The 19,277-nt window shown below is 35.3% G+C and overlaps 1 protein-coding gene across 2 annotated transcripts in view; it reads left to right on the forward strand.

Moving 5' to 3' along the window:
- Positions 1-19,277, forward strand: part of VPS50 (VPS50 subunit of EARP/GARPII complex) — an 80,852-nt gene that overhangs the window by 25,278 nt on the left and 36,297 nt on the right. For both annotated transcript variants that reach the window (XM_054629527.2, XM_077174923.1), the window contains exons 11-18: positions 1,045-1,143; positions 4,047-4,187; positions 7,283-7,418; positions 12,049-12,146; positions 12,836-12,930; positions 13,552-13,650; positions 16,902-16,992; positions 18,529-18,705. In XM_054629527.2, coding sequence (XP_054485502.2) covers positions 1,045-1,143; positions 4,047-4,187; positions 7,283-7,418; positions 12,049-12,146; positions 12,836-12,930; positions 13,552-13,650; positions 16,902-16,992; positions 18,529-18,705 — 936 coding nt within the window. The remainder of the gene's footprint in view (positions 1-1,044; positions 1,144-4,046; positions 4,188-7,282; positions 7,419-12,048; positions 12,147-12,835; positions 12,931-13,551; positions 13,651-16,901; positions 16,993-18,528; positions 18,706-19,277) is intronic.

A 19,277-nucleotide genomic window follows, 5' to 3' on the forward strand; every position in this document is an offset into this window, starting at 1 on the left:
CATTTAGCTTAGGGAAGAAAGTACAATGAACAACCTCCACCAAATCTCTAGGATTAGCACCAAAAATATTTTGTGGCTAATGATGTAATTAATGAAAATTTTTCAATGGATTAAATAAAAGTACATAATGGGCTGAACACCCATCTATTGTGATTTCTATTTTTAAGAGAAAGACTGTATTGCAAGATCATTAAATAATAAGAATTGAAATGGTTTTAATATGTGGCAAGGAAAGAAAATATTTGTTAACTGTGTATGTTATGTTATTGATTCATTCTGTGTTTATTTATTGTTGGTTGGAAAAAAATAGGATTAGGTTGTGTATCTGAATATATTGCAGTGTCTACATGAGAATTATGTTATTAAGCTATGTAGTCAAATTCTTGAAAGCTTTATTAGTCATAAAATACATGATCCTATTCAAGTTTTTTTTTCACTTAGTTTACATAGTAGGTGAACTTCATTTTCTGCAGAGCTGTTCAGTATGCTCAGACACAGCTCTGCTGGCAGAACCTGTATTTGTGTGTCTCCTTTCTTTTTGATTCTCTCAGGTACTGATTGTTGTGCTGATATAGTATTCTATAAATGGCTGTCTTGCCAATGAATTTTAAATTCAGGCAGTGTTAGTTCCATTTAAGAGATGCAGTCAGAGGGTTAAGAAGTCTGTAATGGAATTGATTGAGCTGAAACCCCTAGATCTGTTTTTTCTTAGGGGTGGAAGTAGACCATCTTAGAAATCCCAGCTCTCCCATATTGATGTTCCTGGCCGTCTCAAAGTAAACATCACTTTGAATTTGACTGCAGAGTTCTTGCTTGTTCTTGGGAGTGGTGGAACTCTTTGGCTGACACTGAATTACTTACACTGTCAGAACTGACACTTAAGCACCTCAGAAAAGTCCAGTCACACACAGTCTTAGTTACTTTACAACCATAATTATCACACTGTTTAAATAAACATCTTCCTCACTTGTTGTTGTTTAAGTAATGTATTACTTGACCTGTTTTTTTTATTGTTTAATGCTTTTTTTTCTTCAATTTTTATAGGAACAATTGGACGTAGCGCTTTCCAAAATATGCAAGAATTTTGATATCAATCATTATACAAAGGTTCAGCAAGCTTACAGGCTGCTTGGAAAAACACAGGTTAGTACTTACCTTCTAAGAAAGTCACAAAGAATAGTCATGTAACATCATGAAGCTTTGAGTACTGTGATGGTAATTTATTTTCCTAGTTGTTGTGGTTTAATCCCAGGTGCAGCTAAGCCCCACACAGCTGCTCGCTTCCTCCTCCTTGGTGTGATGGCAAAGTCAGAGGGCAGGCAGGTGTTCAGTCATCCCCAGGACAGCAGGACTCCATCATGTGTAACAGTGACTTGTGAAGACAAACTTTATCACTCCATACATCCCCCTGTTCTTCCTTCTTGCCCCAGCTTTTATTACTAAGCATGACACCACATGTTATGGAATATACCTTTACTCAGTTGGGGTCAGCTGTCCTGGCTGTGTCTCCTCCCAACTCCTTATGCACCCCCAGCCCTCTGTGGAGGGTTGGGGTGAGAAGCACAAAAGACCTTCACCCTGTGTAAGCTGTGCTCAGCAATGGCTAAAACATCCCTGAATTATCAACACTGTTTGCAGCACAAATCAAAAACACAGCCCCATGCCCCAGAGCAGCTACTGTGAAGAAAATTAACTCTATGCCAGCCAAAACCAGCACACTAATGCTGATGGATCTTGCCAAATATATGTATACAAAGGTTTTTATAATGCTCATGTAATTTAACAGTACTTGCTAAAGGAATGCTGTATGTTATTGCAACCTGTAGTTTTTTGGACAGATCATAGCAGTAAAAGTTGCATATTTCAGCTCTGTTTATACTGCTGTTTGCACTATTCATTCTGTTTGGTGATATGAATACTGTTTTTTATAGCTAGATCTGCTTTTCTGGGTTGTGCACTACCTGTGCCTTGAGTATTTCCATTTTATATTGTACTGTTAACATGATGACAGTGGAACATGTGAGGAGATTGATTTTTGCAGTAAAGTACATCCCATGGCATGTCAAACACATACTGTGAACATGTCCTGAAAGTTACATCTGTGTGTGCCTAGAGCCCTTTCTGTCTATATAAGAGTAGACCTAGGTTCTCCTGTAGGACAGAGTTCTCTTCTGTTGGGTGCACTGTCTTGAGGCTTCATACTGGTTTGTTTCTCTGAGAAGGCCATCAACCAGTATGAAGTATGGCAACTAATATCAAGGTCCTGTGAAGTAGGGGGGATAAGGAGACGTGAAAGTCTTGGAGACATGTTCTGTCAGTGATCAGGGCTCATAATACAGGCTGAAAGTGATGGTTCCAGTGTAACAGGGATTGATTTACTTAGGGAAAAGATTCCCCCAGAAAGCTTTAGTTGCTAAAGATCAAGTCAAAGCACGTGTCCCCAAGACACGTGGACAAGAACCCAAATAATTTTTTATTATGCTTGGCTTTTTTTAATGCTCTTTCCAGATTTCAGGAGCATATCTGATATAAGATTGCCTTTCTTGGGTTTGTTTTAAAGTTTTGTTTGTTTTGCATCTTTCTAATTAGAACCTTTCTAGCAAAGTTGGGTTCTTTTTTTCCTGGCTTGGCTGTAAAACCAGTGCAGCTCTGCAATAGGATAGAAGTGGATTTATCTTCCCATACTTTGTTAATGTGCAGAACTATTGGAATGCCTAAAGACTGCAACTTAAAATCGGGGGACGAGATTTTTTTAGTGCACTGTATTCAGTTTCTTATTTACTGAAGAAAAATAGGTACAATGCATTCACTGCATTTCAAGCACATGACATGTTGAGAAAGGCAGTTATTTGTTGGAGAGGAATGAAGTTTCTGACAAAACAAAAGAGTTATTTGTTACTGCATGCTTTGGCTTGCTTTTTTCCATTATAGAGTGACATCGTTTTGGCATTTTTTTATTACTAGTAAAGTATGCATTTTGAACTTGTCCTAAAAATAATTTAGTTGCATTTTTATTCAAATCTTTCCCATATTGACCTCTTCTCAGTAAACAAAATGTCAAGGTCCTTCAGTATCTTCAGTACTTTTCATTATTTCATTTGTCATTCTGTTTTCTTTAGCTAATTCAGGTTAGGACTAGCTATAGGAGATTGGCTGTTTTCAATAGGATTTAAGCAGAATTGCTTCTTCATTTCTTGTGGAGTAATTGAGTTCTCAGCTCTTGTTGGTAGCTAAAAATGTCAAATAGGAAGTAGTGAAACTGAACACTTTCAAATCTGCTGATGACATGTATGTGAAAACAATGAGAAAATTCAGTTTCTGAAATAGAATAATGTTACATACAATTCATTAAGAACAGGGACACTTGGGAAGCATCCTGACCTGAAACTCAGACATTATTATGGCAAACTAATATGTTACATAATCATTAGTAATTAGTACATATTACTTTTTCCTAGAAAAGGTAGTCTTTTTTTTAAAAAAAACAAATGTTGTTTTTTCTATCAAAAAGAGAAATTTTATAGGAAATTTATTTATATGATGTGCATGCCTTTCTTTAATGGTTAATTGTACTTTGGATTCTTCACTCTGGCAAGTGGATGAAGACTTTGTGCTTTTAATTTTAATGATTGCAAAGGAAATATTTTGATTTACTTAGCAGCTTTCCCAGTGGGAGAAAGAGCATGAATCCCAACTCATTTATTTTTGACGTGTTATGAACAATTGGGAGGAGGTTAAATGAGTGAGTAAATTCTATAATTAGCTATGTTATAATAATATTTACTAGTGACAGTGTGCAAAAAAAAGGTAAAGAGGGAAGATGGTGGAGGAAACTGATTTTACTTGCAATATCTAAACTCTTTTGTGTGACCATATTGTAGTAATGCCAAGATCTGTGTTCAGTATTTTTAAGACAGAGATTGGAGGACAGGCTTACAAGTGTTCAGTGCTGAAAAGATCCATGTTAAAAGATGATGGCTAAAAGATTATGGCAGATAACAAATTGAATTTTACTGTTTGGTTTTATGTCACTCCATTTCTTTCAGACAGCAATGGACCAGTTACATATGCACTTCACCCAAGCCATTCACAACACTGTGTTTCAAGTAGTCCTTGGATATGTGGAGCTGTGTGCAGGAAACACAGACACCAAGTTCCAGAAGTTACAGTACAAGGACCTCTGTACAGTATGTAATTCTTGCTTATATGTATTGTTTTTAATCTGTATTTTTTCACTGTTGTAGGTGTACCTTTTGTCAGTAGGGACTCATTTGTTAACCCTATAGCTACTCTAGTTTCTTAATACAGCTTATGACTATTTGAGCTATTTGTTAGTCATAACTTAATGTTGAATTTGATTGCACCAAATTTTAGCACCTTGGAGATTTTGTGCACTCCATCTAACAAACAAAGACCAACATTTCAAAATGTGTGTCTTCAGTATGATATACTAGTTTTGGAATAACTATTATCTTTGAACTTCAGTCCAGTGCATTTAACTAGTATTCACAATTTCTCTGATACTGCATTTCTGTAAGAATTCTTGTAAAGATTCCAATTTAATTGTATCTTCCCATTATTCCTGACTTTGTATCATTCACTTTTCATTCTCACATTTAGTTTTGTGCTTTTGATACCAGGATAAGGGACAGCTATAATACTGAGATGAGAACGCCCGATGATAGGCAGATCATGGGCTGGGAATATACATATATTTTTCTGTACTACAAATTTTAAATGTGGTTTCTTGCGTATTTTGTAATGTTTTTAGAATGAATGTACAAATTTTTAATTCACTCTTTTAATATTTTCACTTGGGATTTTACTGTTACACCCTGAGAAATTTTCTAAAATTTCAGTGATGGGGAAGAAGTATGTGAGATATTTCAGGTGGTTTTAATGTAGAATTACCATTTGAAATTATATTTCTGTCTTGAATGTTCTTTAGGATGTTTGTTTCAGTCACAGATGAAGCCCTCATCATACTTCATCAACTTAAGGACCCACCCATCAGTTGCAATTTATTAAATTGAAATGCAGTCACAAGGAGATTAAAGTTCATATTCTGATCCATTTTCTGTTCTTTCACTTCTCTTATCTCCTGGGATCATGTAGCTGCCACTAGTAATCAACACATCTGCATTGTAAACCATTTCGTTTTAAAGAGGTGCCTCTTTGACTTAAAAAGTTTACATTATCTAAGGGCCTTCATATAAATAAAAGTGTGATAAGCAAAATAAATTTAGTGGGACTAATTGCCTTAAGTATTCATGAATGTAATGAGTAAGTTTCTGGGTAGTTGGTATTTTCACTTCACTGAGATGAATTCTAGTTGCAGAAAGCCAGCAAACTCCGATCTTTGTTCTCCAAACTGCAGTCCTTTCATCTTTCTGCTATAAGCCTTCAGAGCATGGTTTTATTTTTGTTTCTTAGTTTCTAATGAACTTTTCTTCCAAGTTTTTTTTTGTTTTGTTTTTTTTTATACTTCTGTATGTCCTTCAGTTTATTTCCCATTCCTTGCTAATACTAATAATACTAAGCCCACTTATTTACACTTACAAGCTACTACTGAGCTGCTTCTGACCAGTTCTAAAATCCAGGGTGTGTGCTGCTGTTTATTCTTATACTTGAGTGTGTGGAGGAATCTTTCAGGTACTTGGAAATAACACATTTTTTAAGACATAAAGAGGGTGGCTTTAACTGCATGGTTACAAAATTATTACCTCATTATTTCTGTTAGTCTTTACTTATGCAGTCTTAATGACATGATGCTTAAGTTAATGTGACCCTGCAATAGCTGGCATTCTGTATAAATAAAGGTACTCAGATTTGGTACTTTATTCTACTTGTGAATATTGCTGCAATTGCATTGAAATTTACTTTTTAAATTTTTCATTACTATCTTGGTAACCATTAGATATTTAGGAACAGGCTACAGATGGGAAATTTTGGTCTCTTACTATGCTGTTCAGTGTTGGTTGTTGCCTATTGTAACGCATTTGTGAAAACAGGGTGCTAAATAAGATGAGCTATCATAGCAATTCAATTTCTAACTTACTGTAGAAAAAACAGCTGGTTTTCATCTCATGCACTCAGTTGTTGAGGAATAAATTGTTCAAGACTGAAATATGAGCCCTCTTTCTCTTAGTTTAGTTCAAGTGAGAACCTTCTTCAGGCTGCCAATGCTGTTAAGCCAGGATTCCCTTAACATGTAAAGGGTTATGGAGTACTTACTCTAATTAAGCAAGGGAAGTCATATAAAATTGAAGTATTCCTTTTGAGGTAGGTATGCTGCTCTGTGTTTCTGAAAATCTGTCAAAATGAACTCGTCTAGCTTTCCATTGTAGTTGGGTAGTGGAGGACTACAGTGGCTTTTTTCTTTGGTATGTTTGCATCTATTTGGAAGTCAGATACTGAATTTTATAATAATGTGAATCTTTTAAAAATGAGTAATATTTTCAGAAATTCTTAAGCATTTATGAAAGTGCCTGTCTACTCAGGGTCACTGATTCTTTGTTGAGTCTTTCTTTTCTTAGCAATATGCCATGCTTTTACATGTTTTCTCTTTTTGAATTTTTCTGGAGCAGGGCAAAGTTTTGCTGCTTCAGTCTCAAGTTTTGATTTTCTTTATTCTAATATAAGCTCAAAGAAATTCAGTTGTTTCCTTAGTTTAAATGGAATTATCTTGGTATTTAGTAAGTAATCCTTTCTTCCTGTCCACCTGAAAGTCAGTATGTCTTCAAGTATAGTGATTTGCACGAGAAAACTTTAGATTTTAGATACTAAAATCCCTGAAATACAGGAAGAATAACATGAGTTAGTAGAGAAAATTGCTGAATCAGCAGGTTGCTTTTTTTTTTAACTACTACTTTAGAGCTCATTCAACCCAGTGGGGTATTTGCCAGGAAGGCTTCTCTGTAGCACTGCAGTACAAAGGTCTGTGTCCCTGAACTGACACACAGGGTAGCTGCATCCCTCTGGTAGTGAGATGGCCTTACTTCTACATCTGTGTCACTGTAAAATAAATGTAAGAGGTAGTTAACATACAGGCCAATTGAGGAAATTAAAAAGAAGATGCTAACAAAAACACTTTGTACTTTTGGACAGCATTTGATTAGTTGACCAAAATCAGGAATCTGTCACTTCTTACATCAGGTTCATTTTCAATGGATTTTATGTCAGCTCCGCTATATAAATTTGAAGAGTTTCTTATGGTTTGTGTTGCTGCAGCAAAAAATGAACACCATTTTGAAGTTTCCCAATGCTGTTTGTTGTTCTGTAGCACATCACATCAGACAGCTACATTCCATGCCTTGCTGATCTCTGCAAAGCCCTCTGGGAAGTCATGCTCAGTTACTACCGAACGATGCAGTGGCATGAGAACCATGACCAAGATGAGGCAGCAGTTGTGTCTTCTGGTAAGAAACCTCTGGGAACAAAACTTCTGATATTTGCAAATAACTTAAGCTCAAGTTATTAATTTATGTGTTGGTATCTTTGTGGTCTTTTCCCAGTGCCTTCAGCATTTTTGTTGATAGTGTGCAGTAAGGACTAAAGCACTCACTGGATTTTTTTACTCTCCAGAATAAGATTAATTTTTTAATGAATATTTGTATGTGCCAGTCTTGCATATATAAATAATTTTACTTAAAACAGTGCTTAGGGAAATGTCCTTCCCTTTTGTGTTGAATTTTTAAAAAAAATAATAAAAAATTTTTTTTTTTAGTTAAAAAAATATTTTGGATTGCTGGAGCTGTTTTTTGAGTTAAAGCCATTGCTTGAGTTGAAAGTTTTTATAGCTGTATCAGATGTAAAATTTAGAGTTGAAATATTTGCTTTTGTTGTGTGGTATGAAGAAAGATTCTAGAGTTTTGATTGAATTGCCCATTCTCAATATTTTTACATTTACAGTTTAAATAAGATAGTTACATTTTCTTCTCTTGTGTCCATCTTGCTGTGATTTTTGCAGATGTAAAATCCTGCAGGTACCATAAAGAACTTACTTAATGGACAAATGGTCACAGTAGACTCCTAATTCAGCCACATGTGCACTTACAGAGCTAGCTCCCCTTACAGTCCTTACTTGTGACATCCTGAGGAAAGAAAACAATCTGCACTCTAAAACCTTTTACAGGAGCCATTAAGCCTAATAAGGTCATTTATACAGTCAGATGCATAATTTTAGACACACTGCTTTTAAATGCATGCCAGAGTGTTTTGGTATTTTAACTACTAGCCTTCTGTCACTCAGTTTTTAATTTCCTGGAGTTATGGCTTTAATGTAATGTACAACTGAATGTAATGTAATGTACAGCTGAAATGTAGTGATCTGCTGAATCACTTTTTCAAATACTTCAGCAATGATAAAGCACACAGAAGGGGATTTTAGAAGTACAGTTTAATTTCAGAGGGACTGTAAATATCTACTGGTTGTTGTTTTTCTACAACTCATTGCTTATTCTACAGTAATTATTGAAACTGTACTGGGAATTCTCATTTCATACTTATTGATTTGATGGCTGTGATATGTGGTAAAGTCAAAGAGTAAAATTCCTGTAGAATGGGCATGTATGTCAGAGGGAACCAGGGAGGCACTTCAGGAAATTATGCTGAAGTTGTTCTTCATATAAGCCCCACAGACTGGAGCAGTAGGTGTACCACTATATCTGGCTTTTATAGTTTTGGGAACTCATGGCTGTCCCAGTATTGTCCCAGTTAATCTCAACACTCTTAGAAAGTGCCTTAAATGTGTCAAGGGACTCTTGATCTTAGGGCACAAGTACAACTGTACTTGTGAGAAGCTGGACTTGAAAGACATTATAAATAAAGCTCTTTGTATTTTAGTAGTGAAACTTCTACAAAAGAAGTCCTTGGAAAGACAGAATTAAGTATATGTAGAACTTGTTTAATCAAACTGAACATAAAATTAGTGAACTAAAATTATCAACGTAACGTGAAATGAATGTCGTGTTTATCTATATCTATGTCATATTTAATCAACTACTACTTAGTCTTTGATTTTGTTGTTTGTACGCTAAACAGCAAATTGCTGTAATACGGGATTTCATCCCTCAAAATAAACTACTAACTGGAAAATTTTCCATTACACTGTTTGTTGTGGTCAGAGCATTGTTTATGTTTTTAGTAAAGAATCAAACAGAAAATGAATTTTAAAGGGATCTATGCAGATAATTTTTGTTTTCCCTGCTCAAAGCAAAGTGATCTTCAAAGTCACAACTGTTTGTGGGAGGGCTTGCCTGGTTTCATAGCACGGAATTTACTGTGATGTTGATGTAATTTACATGTGTTTGTGAGACAATGACTTAGCAGAAGACCTGAAAGTGAGTGGTAAAATGATCACTACAGCATTTAAACTTCTGATTTCACATGTGTAGTCCTAGGAGTAAAAGTTGGTAACAGCTCTAGTATCTGTAAAATATTCAAAGAAAAGTGAGAAGAAAATTATGTAGGATGTAAATTCAATTTCAACCATTTTAATTTTTAAAATGTTTCCTTTATAGTACTGTGTAAATTCTGTGCAAGACCTGCTTAGTATTCAAAGAGTGAAGCTAGAAGACAGAGATTTGATTGAGTCCTTTTTTTTGCTTTCCTCTATCATGCAGGGATTAAACAAAAACCTTTTGTTATTACTGAAAGCTGCCTTTTTGAATTTTGAGAAATACTGAAAAACCTGAAGAATCACTGTATTTAAATCAGGCATCTAAAATAATAACTCCTGGGTGGTTTTGATCCTTCTTTTTATGTGTAGTTATGAATATATGTGTTCTCTGCCTGTTTCAAATTCTTCAATGCAAAATGTGTATACACTTTTGCAGTCCTTGATTTTCAAGGAAATTATCCTAAATTAATGTGTTTGCATTTGTGAAATTAGCTGCAGTGCAGTTCATTAGAAGACTGGAAACAAGACCTCTTAGCATGACTGCCCATAAACCAAGACCATTGGGAGACTGACAGAGAATATTCCATTGATTACTTTAGTGAACAATAACATCTATATTGCAGTGTCTGTCCAACCATTGCTTCATGAATGGCAGTTTGGGAGTACAGGGACTATGGTCTTAATCTAAAGAACAGGTCAAAGACACTGCTTTGTTTAGCATTGCCTTGAGTCTGCAGAAGTTCAGAAGAGAGGAGGTTGCAGAAACACACAGAGCGTGCTCTGGCTAAGATTGCTGGTTTTGTTTCCTTGATAGTCCAGGAAAGGTTAAATCCACTTAGAGGTTTTCTGTTCATAGAAATTAGATTCTTAGATTGTTTCAGTTTGTGTTTCATTTAATCTTCCATGGAAGATCAGGAAAATGAATTTGTCAGAATTATTACTTTCAGAAGATGAGCATATTTAGGTACAATTAGTAAATTATGATTTATGTAGGCACTGGGTAATATTTGTTTTATTATTTTTCTTTCCTAAGGAACATTTTTTGCATGCCCTGCAACAGTAGATATAGTATAGAATTGAGTTTAGGTCTTGTTTGCACATAAAACAGCCTCTTATCATCTCATTTTGAGTTATTAGGGTAGATTCTCAGTTAACCTGCAAAAACAGTCTCACTGTCTTAAGACACGAAAAAGTTGAATGCACATTTGCAACCTTGAAAAATGAATATCCCTAATATAAACCCAAATTCTGTACTGTATTTTATTATGTTTTTTAATTTTGATGAGGAGTTATTCAGTTCACAGTACTGGAACTTTTACATTCTGGCTGGTTATTGTGCTGCTTCTGTGTTCTTGAGTTCCAGCCTTGTGGGCACACTAACTCAACTAAATTGCCAGTAGTTCTTGGTAGTGTTTGTGTGTTCACTGCTGTAATCCCTAGTTTACAAATAAAGCTTTCTCAGTGTTAGATAAGGTACACAATTTAATAACATGTCCAGCCACACCTTATGGCTCCATCTGAAAGAAATCAAGTAAGGCCAGCATCCATCTCAGTATTCATAATCTGTTTTCTGAATTTAAATGGAGGTACAGATGTAGAAGATATAATATTTTTGTTGCTCCTGTTAAGCTTATATAAGTATTTTTTATAATAGGCAATAGTTCTTGTTCTGAGACACATACTCTGGAAAGATTCAAATTGGAAACCAGATGGTTGATGAGGAGAAGGATGATGTACATGACACTGTTCTACTTACAAAGAGTCTGGCCTAGGACTGGGAGAATGAGGCACTGCTAAGTGCTATTTATAATTGGTGATTGTTACAGAAGGAAACTGCTCACTTGACAGTGAGCATTGGATGATCTGAAGGAGATACAATCAAAACATGGTCAGACTGCTGTGCTCTATTGCTGTTTTGGTTTAATTGAATTGTCAGTGTCTGATACAAGTCATAACAATTCCTATTAGTGGATGTTTTTTCTTTCATTCTCTTAAATATGTGGTAGTCCAGACAATGCTGCAGGGTCTGTCCTGCATACATCTGAAAAGGCTGATAAAAATCTTGTATCCAGCCTCCCATTCCTACTGGCCTCTTTAGTAAGGTGCTCACAATATTTACATGATAGTCATCTAGACTGCAAGGTCTGGATTCAGGGCAAGGCATGACAAGGAAAGAACACTTACATTGTTGATAAAAATTTCACAATGCTGACAAATGGAGGACATATGTACATAGTTTATATTTCTGGGCTCTTCTTCAGTAGACAACAAAACTAGACATGAAAAATTGCTCTTTTTTCTAAGGAAGGTGAAGCTAAGCCAGGAGTTTGTCTGGAAAAAGCTGTGAAGCCTAGTAATGAAGAACTGCAAGGGTCAGTTAGTGTGATCCTTGCAGTACGTTACTACCCAAGGAGCCCTGTGGGGACAGGTGTTTGGTATGCAGGTGATGGAACTCTCCTTGTCTGCATTTGCATGTAATGCTTTTATGCTTAATATGTGCATTATTAATTTCTGTTCAAAAGTTTAGAGCAAAGTAATTCTTCTGGAGTTAGCATAATCAATAATATGGCAGTAGCTAAGGAAGTGTAATTCTGTGTAGGATAAATTTCATAGCTTTTGGAAATACTTAAAATGCCTTTAACCTGAAGTTTCAGATGGCAACAATGTGATTGGAACTGAAGAGAACAGTTTTGACCGCAACTATGTAAAAAAGAAATTGGAGCATGGGCTTTCACGAATATGGCAGGTATGGGTTTTGAATTTTGTTTCCCTCTAAGTATTTATTCCCCCCCTTCCACCTCTCCAGTATTAATTATGGTTATATTTATAGTAATGTTCTTAAAGAAATGTCTCCAGATTTTTTTTTAAAGGGACTTTTTTAAAGTGACCACAGAAATATAATTTCTACGACTCAGTGATTGCAATGCTTCCAAACTCAGTCAAGATACCAAAACATAGTAATAGGACTTCTTGTCTGATCCCATTTCTTTCAACCTGTGTGCTCTCACACAATCTCTTTTCTTCTCATGTGCTTTTCTCTGTATACTGCTTTATATTTCTGGTATAACCATAGCTCTGGAGAACCTGGAGCCTTGTGAACCTGACTGGTTTCCTGGTATTCCTGCTGAGATTGCTGGATCAGTTTGGTGTGCGGTGTCACCCAAAATGTATAATGAAAAAGCTGCCTTCTGTTTTTGCACTGACAATAAAGCATCTAGGATTGACTCTATCTGTTTTACAAAGTGCTAAAGAAGCTGATTATAAAATTGTTTTAGAGAAATTACCCATGTTACAGAAGATGGAATTCTCTTCTAAATTTCAAAAAAAGAATTTTTAACTGCAAGCAACCAACAAGTGTTAATGAATGAGGCATCCAAGCCTTCACTTTTTGTTTTCAGTGTACTAAGTATACAAAAACTTGTTTGTGTTTTGTAGGATGTTCAACTGAAAGTGAAAACATATCTTCTGGGAACAGATCTGTCTAACTTTAAATACGATGACTTCATATTTGTACTTGATGTTATCAGCAGGTATGCTGGTGTGGTTGTAAGACCTTTAAGTACATGTCCACAAATGAGCTCTGTTGGTGAAGGCTGATATTTGCATTTTGATGCCAATTGCATTCAAGTGTGCTGATAGCTTGAAGAGCAATTCTTCTATATGTGAGAGCTTATGAGGATTTATTTAGGGGAGGTAGCAAGAACTGCTTTGCTTCTTAAGTGTGATATGATTTCAGTATTGTCTGCTTTTAAGATAAGGTATATGCAGGTCTAGCAATTTTTTTTTCTAAGAGCTTTTAAAGGGGGTCTGAGTCAAGCAGAAGAATGATGTGATACTGCCAACCTGTACAATATTATATTCTTCTTTTTTGGTAATAAAATGACAGATTGAGACTGTGAACTAACAGTTTGCCCTGTGTAGCGGGCTCTCAAAAATACATTTATTTTGCTTATGGCTCTTTGTCTCTGTGTGTACGGCACACAATGATAGGATTTGAAGGAAAATGAGACATGAACTTTTGTGGAATGCAAGCTTAACAGTGCAAAGTAACATTAGTACTCTGTGTTTATGAAGATACATCTACACTTACAGTTAGAACAGCAGTATTAAGAAATCAATAAATATGTCTAAACTTTGTTTTATTACTCTAGGCTGATGCAGGTTGGAGAAGAATTTTGTGGCAGTAAGTCTGAAGTTTTGCAAGAATCTATCAGAAAACAAAGCGTTAACTATTTCAAAACATACCACAGGTGAGACTATTATATGTGCAGTACATGATTCTAATGACATTTATTATTGTTGGGTAAATGCTTTCCAAAGGGATTCCGCTGCATAATGTTCCTGCATTGAGATTGACTGTAGAGTATGTTTCCTGATGAGAAAAAGGCTTTGAGCCCTGGAGAAAGGGAGAGGATAGAGAAGCCTTCACTTCCACTGTGTTTCTGGAAAACTGTAATTGTAACAGGCAAGTCATAAAGATGAACAGCTTTTTAATGTAGAATTTCAGTAGTTTTTTAGGTTGCCTCTTGTCTCCTGAGAGGGAATGCCTCTGAAGTCCATACTTTGTAGCAAAATTTTGTCTTCTTTTTCTATGCTATTGATTAAGAAGACTCATCATGACTATGACATAATGAGAAGGCTCATGACTATGAAGTGTTTTTTCAATATGCAATTCTGTCTTGAATCAAGTAAGATATTTAGAACTGAGTCTATCCTTTTGAGTTGTGTCTTCACGGCTTGTTCATTGGCAGGATGTAATTACATTTCAGTCAGCTCTATTGTCTTATCACATGAGGCCAGCCATGTATTGTCATGGACAGGCATTCTCTGGACTCAGATATGATATATGGCTATAAGAGCATCAAGACTTATCTATTTGTTTGTTTTACTTGTCTTGATTTTAGAAATGTTTTGATTTGGGTGATTGACACCTTTTTAATTCTAGTTGTCTAGCATTATGTTCTTTCTGTGTGTAAAACCTAGGAAGATATGAGAAGAAATACAGCCTTCCATGATCCTAGGAAATGCTTACTTTCCTAGTCTTGATCTGTTGTGCTCTTGTTTGGGAGCTGTCATACAACTAATATATCCAGAGCCATTTGAAAAGTCTGAGGCTTTCTGCCTAAAATCCATGAAGTATGAAAATTAGGGCAAGGAGGACATGAAACAGTGTCTAAATTCAGAAGATGAGAATGTGGTTTGGAATTTCTTCCAGCTTTGGTAGTTTGTAGCTAGGAATTCTTTCTTGTCATTTGATGAAGTCCTCAGTTCCAGTTGTCTGAAAAACTTGAGCCTTAATCAGATCCACATTATGTCTTGTCAGGAGATGCCACCTATTTTTATTTCTTGAAATTTTTCTGAATCCTAGACAGAATTTCATGAACTGATTTTGGTCTACCTAATCATCTTTTAACACTGACTTATCACATAGTGCCTTGTTGGGTTAAGTAAATATAATTTTGACTGTTACAGTCCTGTGTATGTTTAACAGTTTAAGTAATCATAGGCTAATTTTCTGAATTATCTTTGAGTAAAATAAAGGTTAAGGAACACTGCTGGAATATGTATAGAAATAGTAATTTTTTGTAATAACTTGTGTTTTTTAAGATAATGTAATTCTTGTGAAAATAAATATTTATTGACATGAATTAAATTATATGAAACCTTTTAATACTTTTTACATGTTTTATGATGCAAGGGTATTGTGAAGATTAATTGGCTGATGTTTTCATTCTCAGAATGAAAACCATAAAAAACCTGTCTCACAGCTATATCCCCTAGGTTGTTTTATATAAAGCTTTAAGCATCTTACCTTTTCAGATCAAGCTAATGTGGCTTTCACTTCTCTTGGGTATTTAATTGGAGGGGGAAAAAAAAAGTAGGAGTGCTTTTAAGGATTCATTAGTACATGAAAGCTACACAGAGCTGTAATGCTTAGAGTCCAGGAGTAATCAGTTCTTTGTGTAGTTTGACATACGTGGCATCCTGGGCAGTGTGGTGTTATGGAGAACTGCCAACATAGAGAAAATATTGAAAGTAATTGGCTGTGTGATTCAAAAAACATAGAAGAGAACAGAGTACTAGAGCATACAGGAAGCCTTTTTTTTGAGTGCAAGCTGATTGTTCTGATAAATCAGAATGGGCTTTTGGCAAAGAGCATCAGTAAGATGATTTTTGAAATGCAATTTACTTTTACCACTTGTAAAAAGGTGTGTCTGATCACTTCAGCTTTTCAGAGAATGAATGCATCAGGTCTTCATGTGTTCCCCTTTCTAAAAGTATATGCTGGTAAAAATTAAGAACATTTGTTTAAGTAATCTGTCTGAGCCTTGGTTTCAGATTCTAAATGCTACAAAGCCTGTTGTGTGGCTTTTGAATGTTTGCTTTTCTATGACTCTCACCTCAGTCTCCCTCACAAAGACTTTTAATCTCTAATGCTGGTTTTCACAGCATCTCTGTCTGTTGTTTCTGTTGACTTTACTGTAAGAAGATCTGCAAGCTATGGGTGCTCAATGCCCTGAAAATAGCACTTAAAGTCTATTTGTGTTTAACTTGGGAATTTAAATAAACACAGCAAACTGTAGTCACAATTCAACATATTGCTTATCTCATTGTGGCAAGCAAATCTTAATTTTAGTGGTGGTTGTAGTTCATTATTGAAGTTGTGGTATTCCTAGAATATTTTATTGCCTAATTAGAAACCCTGTGCATAATCTACCAACTGTTACTTGTTAAACAAAACAATATGCCCTATATTAAGAGGAAAAGATAGAGCAGTGTGATTCCAAAAAACATTCATTGCTGTCTTTTCCTATATGTTTCATTTATGTGGCAAATTCTTTTCTTTATCAAAGATGTTTCTGCTTATGACAGAGTGGAAGTTTTTCTAGTGATGAAAAACAACAGAAGGAATGCAGAGACATAATGGCTTGATTACTTTTCCTTATTACTGTATTACTGATACCAAAGTAAAATTAAGCTGTGAAGAAAAGTAGAGACTAATAGCCATTTAAGTTTTTTCTTTGAAAGGTTGGTATGTCTGTAGGATATTATTTCTTTCCAATTCCCTTTGCTCTCTGTGGCTTCAGTGTGTTTGAAAGAAATACCTGTCTTATGTGGCTCTCAGAAGCTGTTGTGCTGCTAGTGGAGTGTTTGTGTATATTATATTGCTTTCTATGGTTTACAGAGGAAAAAGATCCAGTATTTCTGCATAATTGTAGGTGTCCCTCTATAATTTATTATGGTTTTGACTAAAATAATTAGTTTATAAATTTTGGAGACAGTCTCAAAGAATATCTTTCTGCAGAGGTGTCATAAAAAATACACTGCTTTGGTAGTCACAGCTTTTAAATGGTTTGTCGGTTGGAAGAATTGCTTAAATACTTGTTTTAAAGTGTAACTTTTTGTACAGTTTTAGAATTACTTCACTGCAGAAGTGAAGTAATTGCCAATTTTGTGATTTACTCTTTCTGCCAATTAAAAGTATTCATTTGTGTTTCAGAACCCGTCTTGAGGAACTTAGAATGTTTTTGGAGAATGAGACCTGGGAACTTTGTCCTGTTAAGTCAAGCTTTAGTATATTGCAGCTTCATGTACGTTCTATGCATAAAATATACAAATGTATTAATATTTAATAACTAAGAGTCACGGTGTTCTAAGAAGTAGTAAGATCCATGAACTACTGTACAAATGTTTTTAATTGCTTCTAAAAGCTCCTTAGTTTTACTTCACGATATTAGAAACTTAGGAGTCAAATGGTTTTGAAACAGTAGTGTTTCTGTTTCAGGCAGGCAGAGGTTTTTATGGAAGATGCTAGAATTTTAAGCATAATGTTAGCCTCAATGTAATGTTAGTTTCAATGTACTGTTAATATGTCTGTTTTTAATTTCTGAATTATGTATCTGACAGTAAGATGCTAAAACATGAGTGCCTTAAGGTAGTTGCATGAGCACTCACTAGCTTGTACCAACTTGGCATCTGTTTCTGGAAACATAGGTCATACAGCCTCATTTGGACAGGAAAAAAAGTATTCTTCTGTGGTGAAGTCCAACTGAAAGCAAGTAATCACTGTACTTACCTTCTAATCATCTGAAGTGATTTTTTTTATTTTTAGCATGTGGTGGATGAAATTAACTTGTTTTGCCAAATAAGACATGGTGCCTGTGATTAAAGCTATAACTGAAGTTCAGAAATATTTTAGCACAGCAATGTTAAGCAAGATCATTTTGCAACCTCTGTGGAGTTAACTGTAGAAGTAAGCAATAGGCTACGGGGTCACTAAAAGTATGGAGGGAAAGGGAGGGAGGACCCTCAGCAGCATCCAGGAGCAAAAGAAATAATATTTTTAATAGAGAAATGGGATTATAAATCTGTACATACTGCTTAAGGGACTGGAGCAGCAGAAACTGGCAGAAAGTTACTGATTTGGTTAAGCAAACAGAAATCTTACATTGTAGTCCTTTTAGCTGCATGTGTTTTAATCTTTGAACCTTTAGTTAAATGAAAATGTACATTTTACCATTATGGATATCAGTAGCTAGAGTTTAATAGATAAAAATGGTATGTCATCTGAGATAAGTTGTGTTTTGTTAGGGAAAAAAAGTAAAAAAAATCATGCCTTTTGGATTCTGCTTGGTCCATATACTTGCAAAAGTTTGTATACTCATCTAGTGATCAGAAATGCAGTGGGTTTGAGAAGTAAAAAATCTTGACAACTTTTTAAAAGTCAAATATCAACAAGAAAATTTCGGCTTTAGTAAATTACTAGGTAAATTGTGTAAAGAAAACTGCATTTCTGGATAGAATTTAAGTATTTTTTTATCTCCTTATATCTGTGAAATAAAAACCACAATTAGTTTTCACCTAGTTTTAGACAGTAAATGCTTTCAGAATGCAGATGTAGTATTGCATGTTGTAGCAGAAAACTTCTAAAAGTACAAAGACAAGCAGCATAAGTTTGTCACTTTCAAGGTTAACTTGAGCCAGCGTGAAAAGCATGCTTAAATAAGCAGCAAATTTGGCTAAAAGTTAATTGTCCACAAGTTTGTTGTTATCCTTTGTTTTTATGGAACTGGAGTCATATAACATTGAAAATGCCCAATGAAAACGTGATTTATTTCTCTTGGTAGGAATTTAAGTTCATGGAGCAGTCGCGTTCCCCGTCGGTGTCGCCGAGCAAGCAGCCAGCCTCTGCAGCTTCATCAACGGTGACGCTGTTCGAGCAGTACTGCGCCGGGGGAAACCCCTTCGAAATTCAGGCCGACAGCAAGGATGATGAGACAGAAGATGTGTTAGCTTCCAATGGGGTATGGAATCTTTCAGGAAAAAACAAAACAAAAAAAAAAGGCAAATAGTGCTTTCAGTAAATGATGATTTATTTTGTGAGGCAATGATGGTAAAGTGCCTTAGTACAAGAATCTGTTGCCTGCAGTGCTGTGCTGCTTTGCTTTTTAAAATGCCAGAAAGCCAGGCATCCTGTTTAAAGTTCACTTTGCTTTGCACTGAATCAGTACTTTTTTTCCACTGAAGTCAAGCATTCCTGAAGGTAAGCAAGGCATGTTCCGCCTAAATTAGTATTTTTCCAGGGGTTTAAGTTAGCTTTCTTTGTGGAGGTAATTTTATCATTTTAGGACTTGCTTTCCGGCTTCATAGGAAGGAATCGTTGTGGGTTCCTCCTTTTGTTGTATTTGTTTGCTCAAATGTGATTTGCCATGGATTTTCTGATGTTTGTTACATCATTTTTAGTTGTAATTGAAATGTTCAGGACACTCTCTTTAGTGTGAGTTCTTCTATAAAACTGAACAATAACTGTGTGGGTTTTTTTTAGAAGTCTGTCAAAATGTATCAGTGATCAAATGTGTTTCAATGTAAAACTTTG

Source organism: Agelaius phoeniceus, chromosome 1 (assembly GCF_051311805.1).
Source record: "Agelaius phoeniceus isolate bAgePho1 chromosome 1, bAgePho1.hap1, whole genome shotgun sequence".
Classification (NCBI taxonomy): domain Eukaryota; kingdom Metazoa; phylum Chordata; class Aves; order Passeriformes; family Icteridae; genus Agelaius; species Agelaius phoeniceus.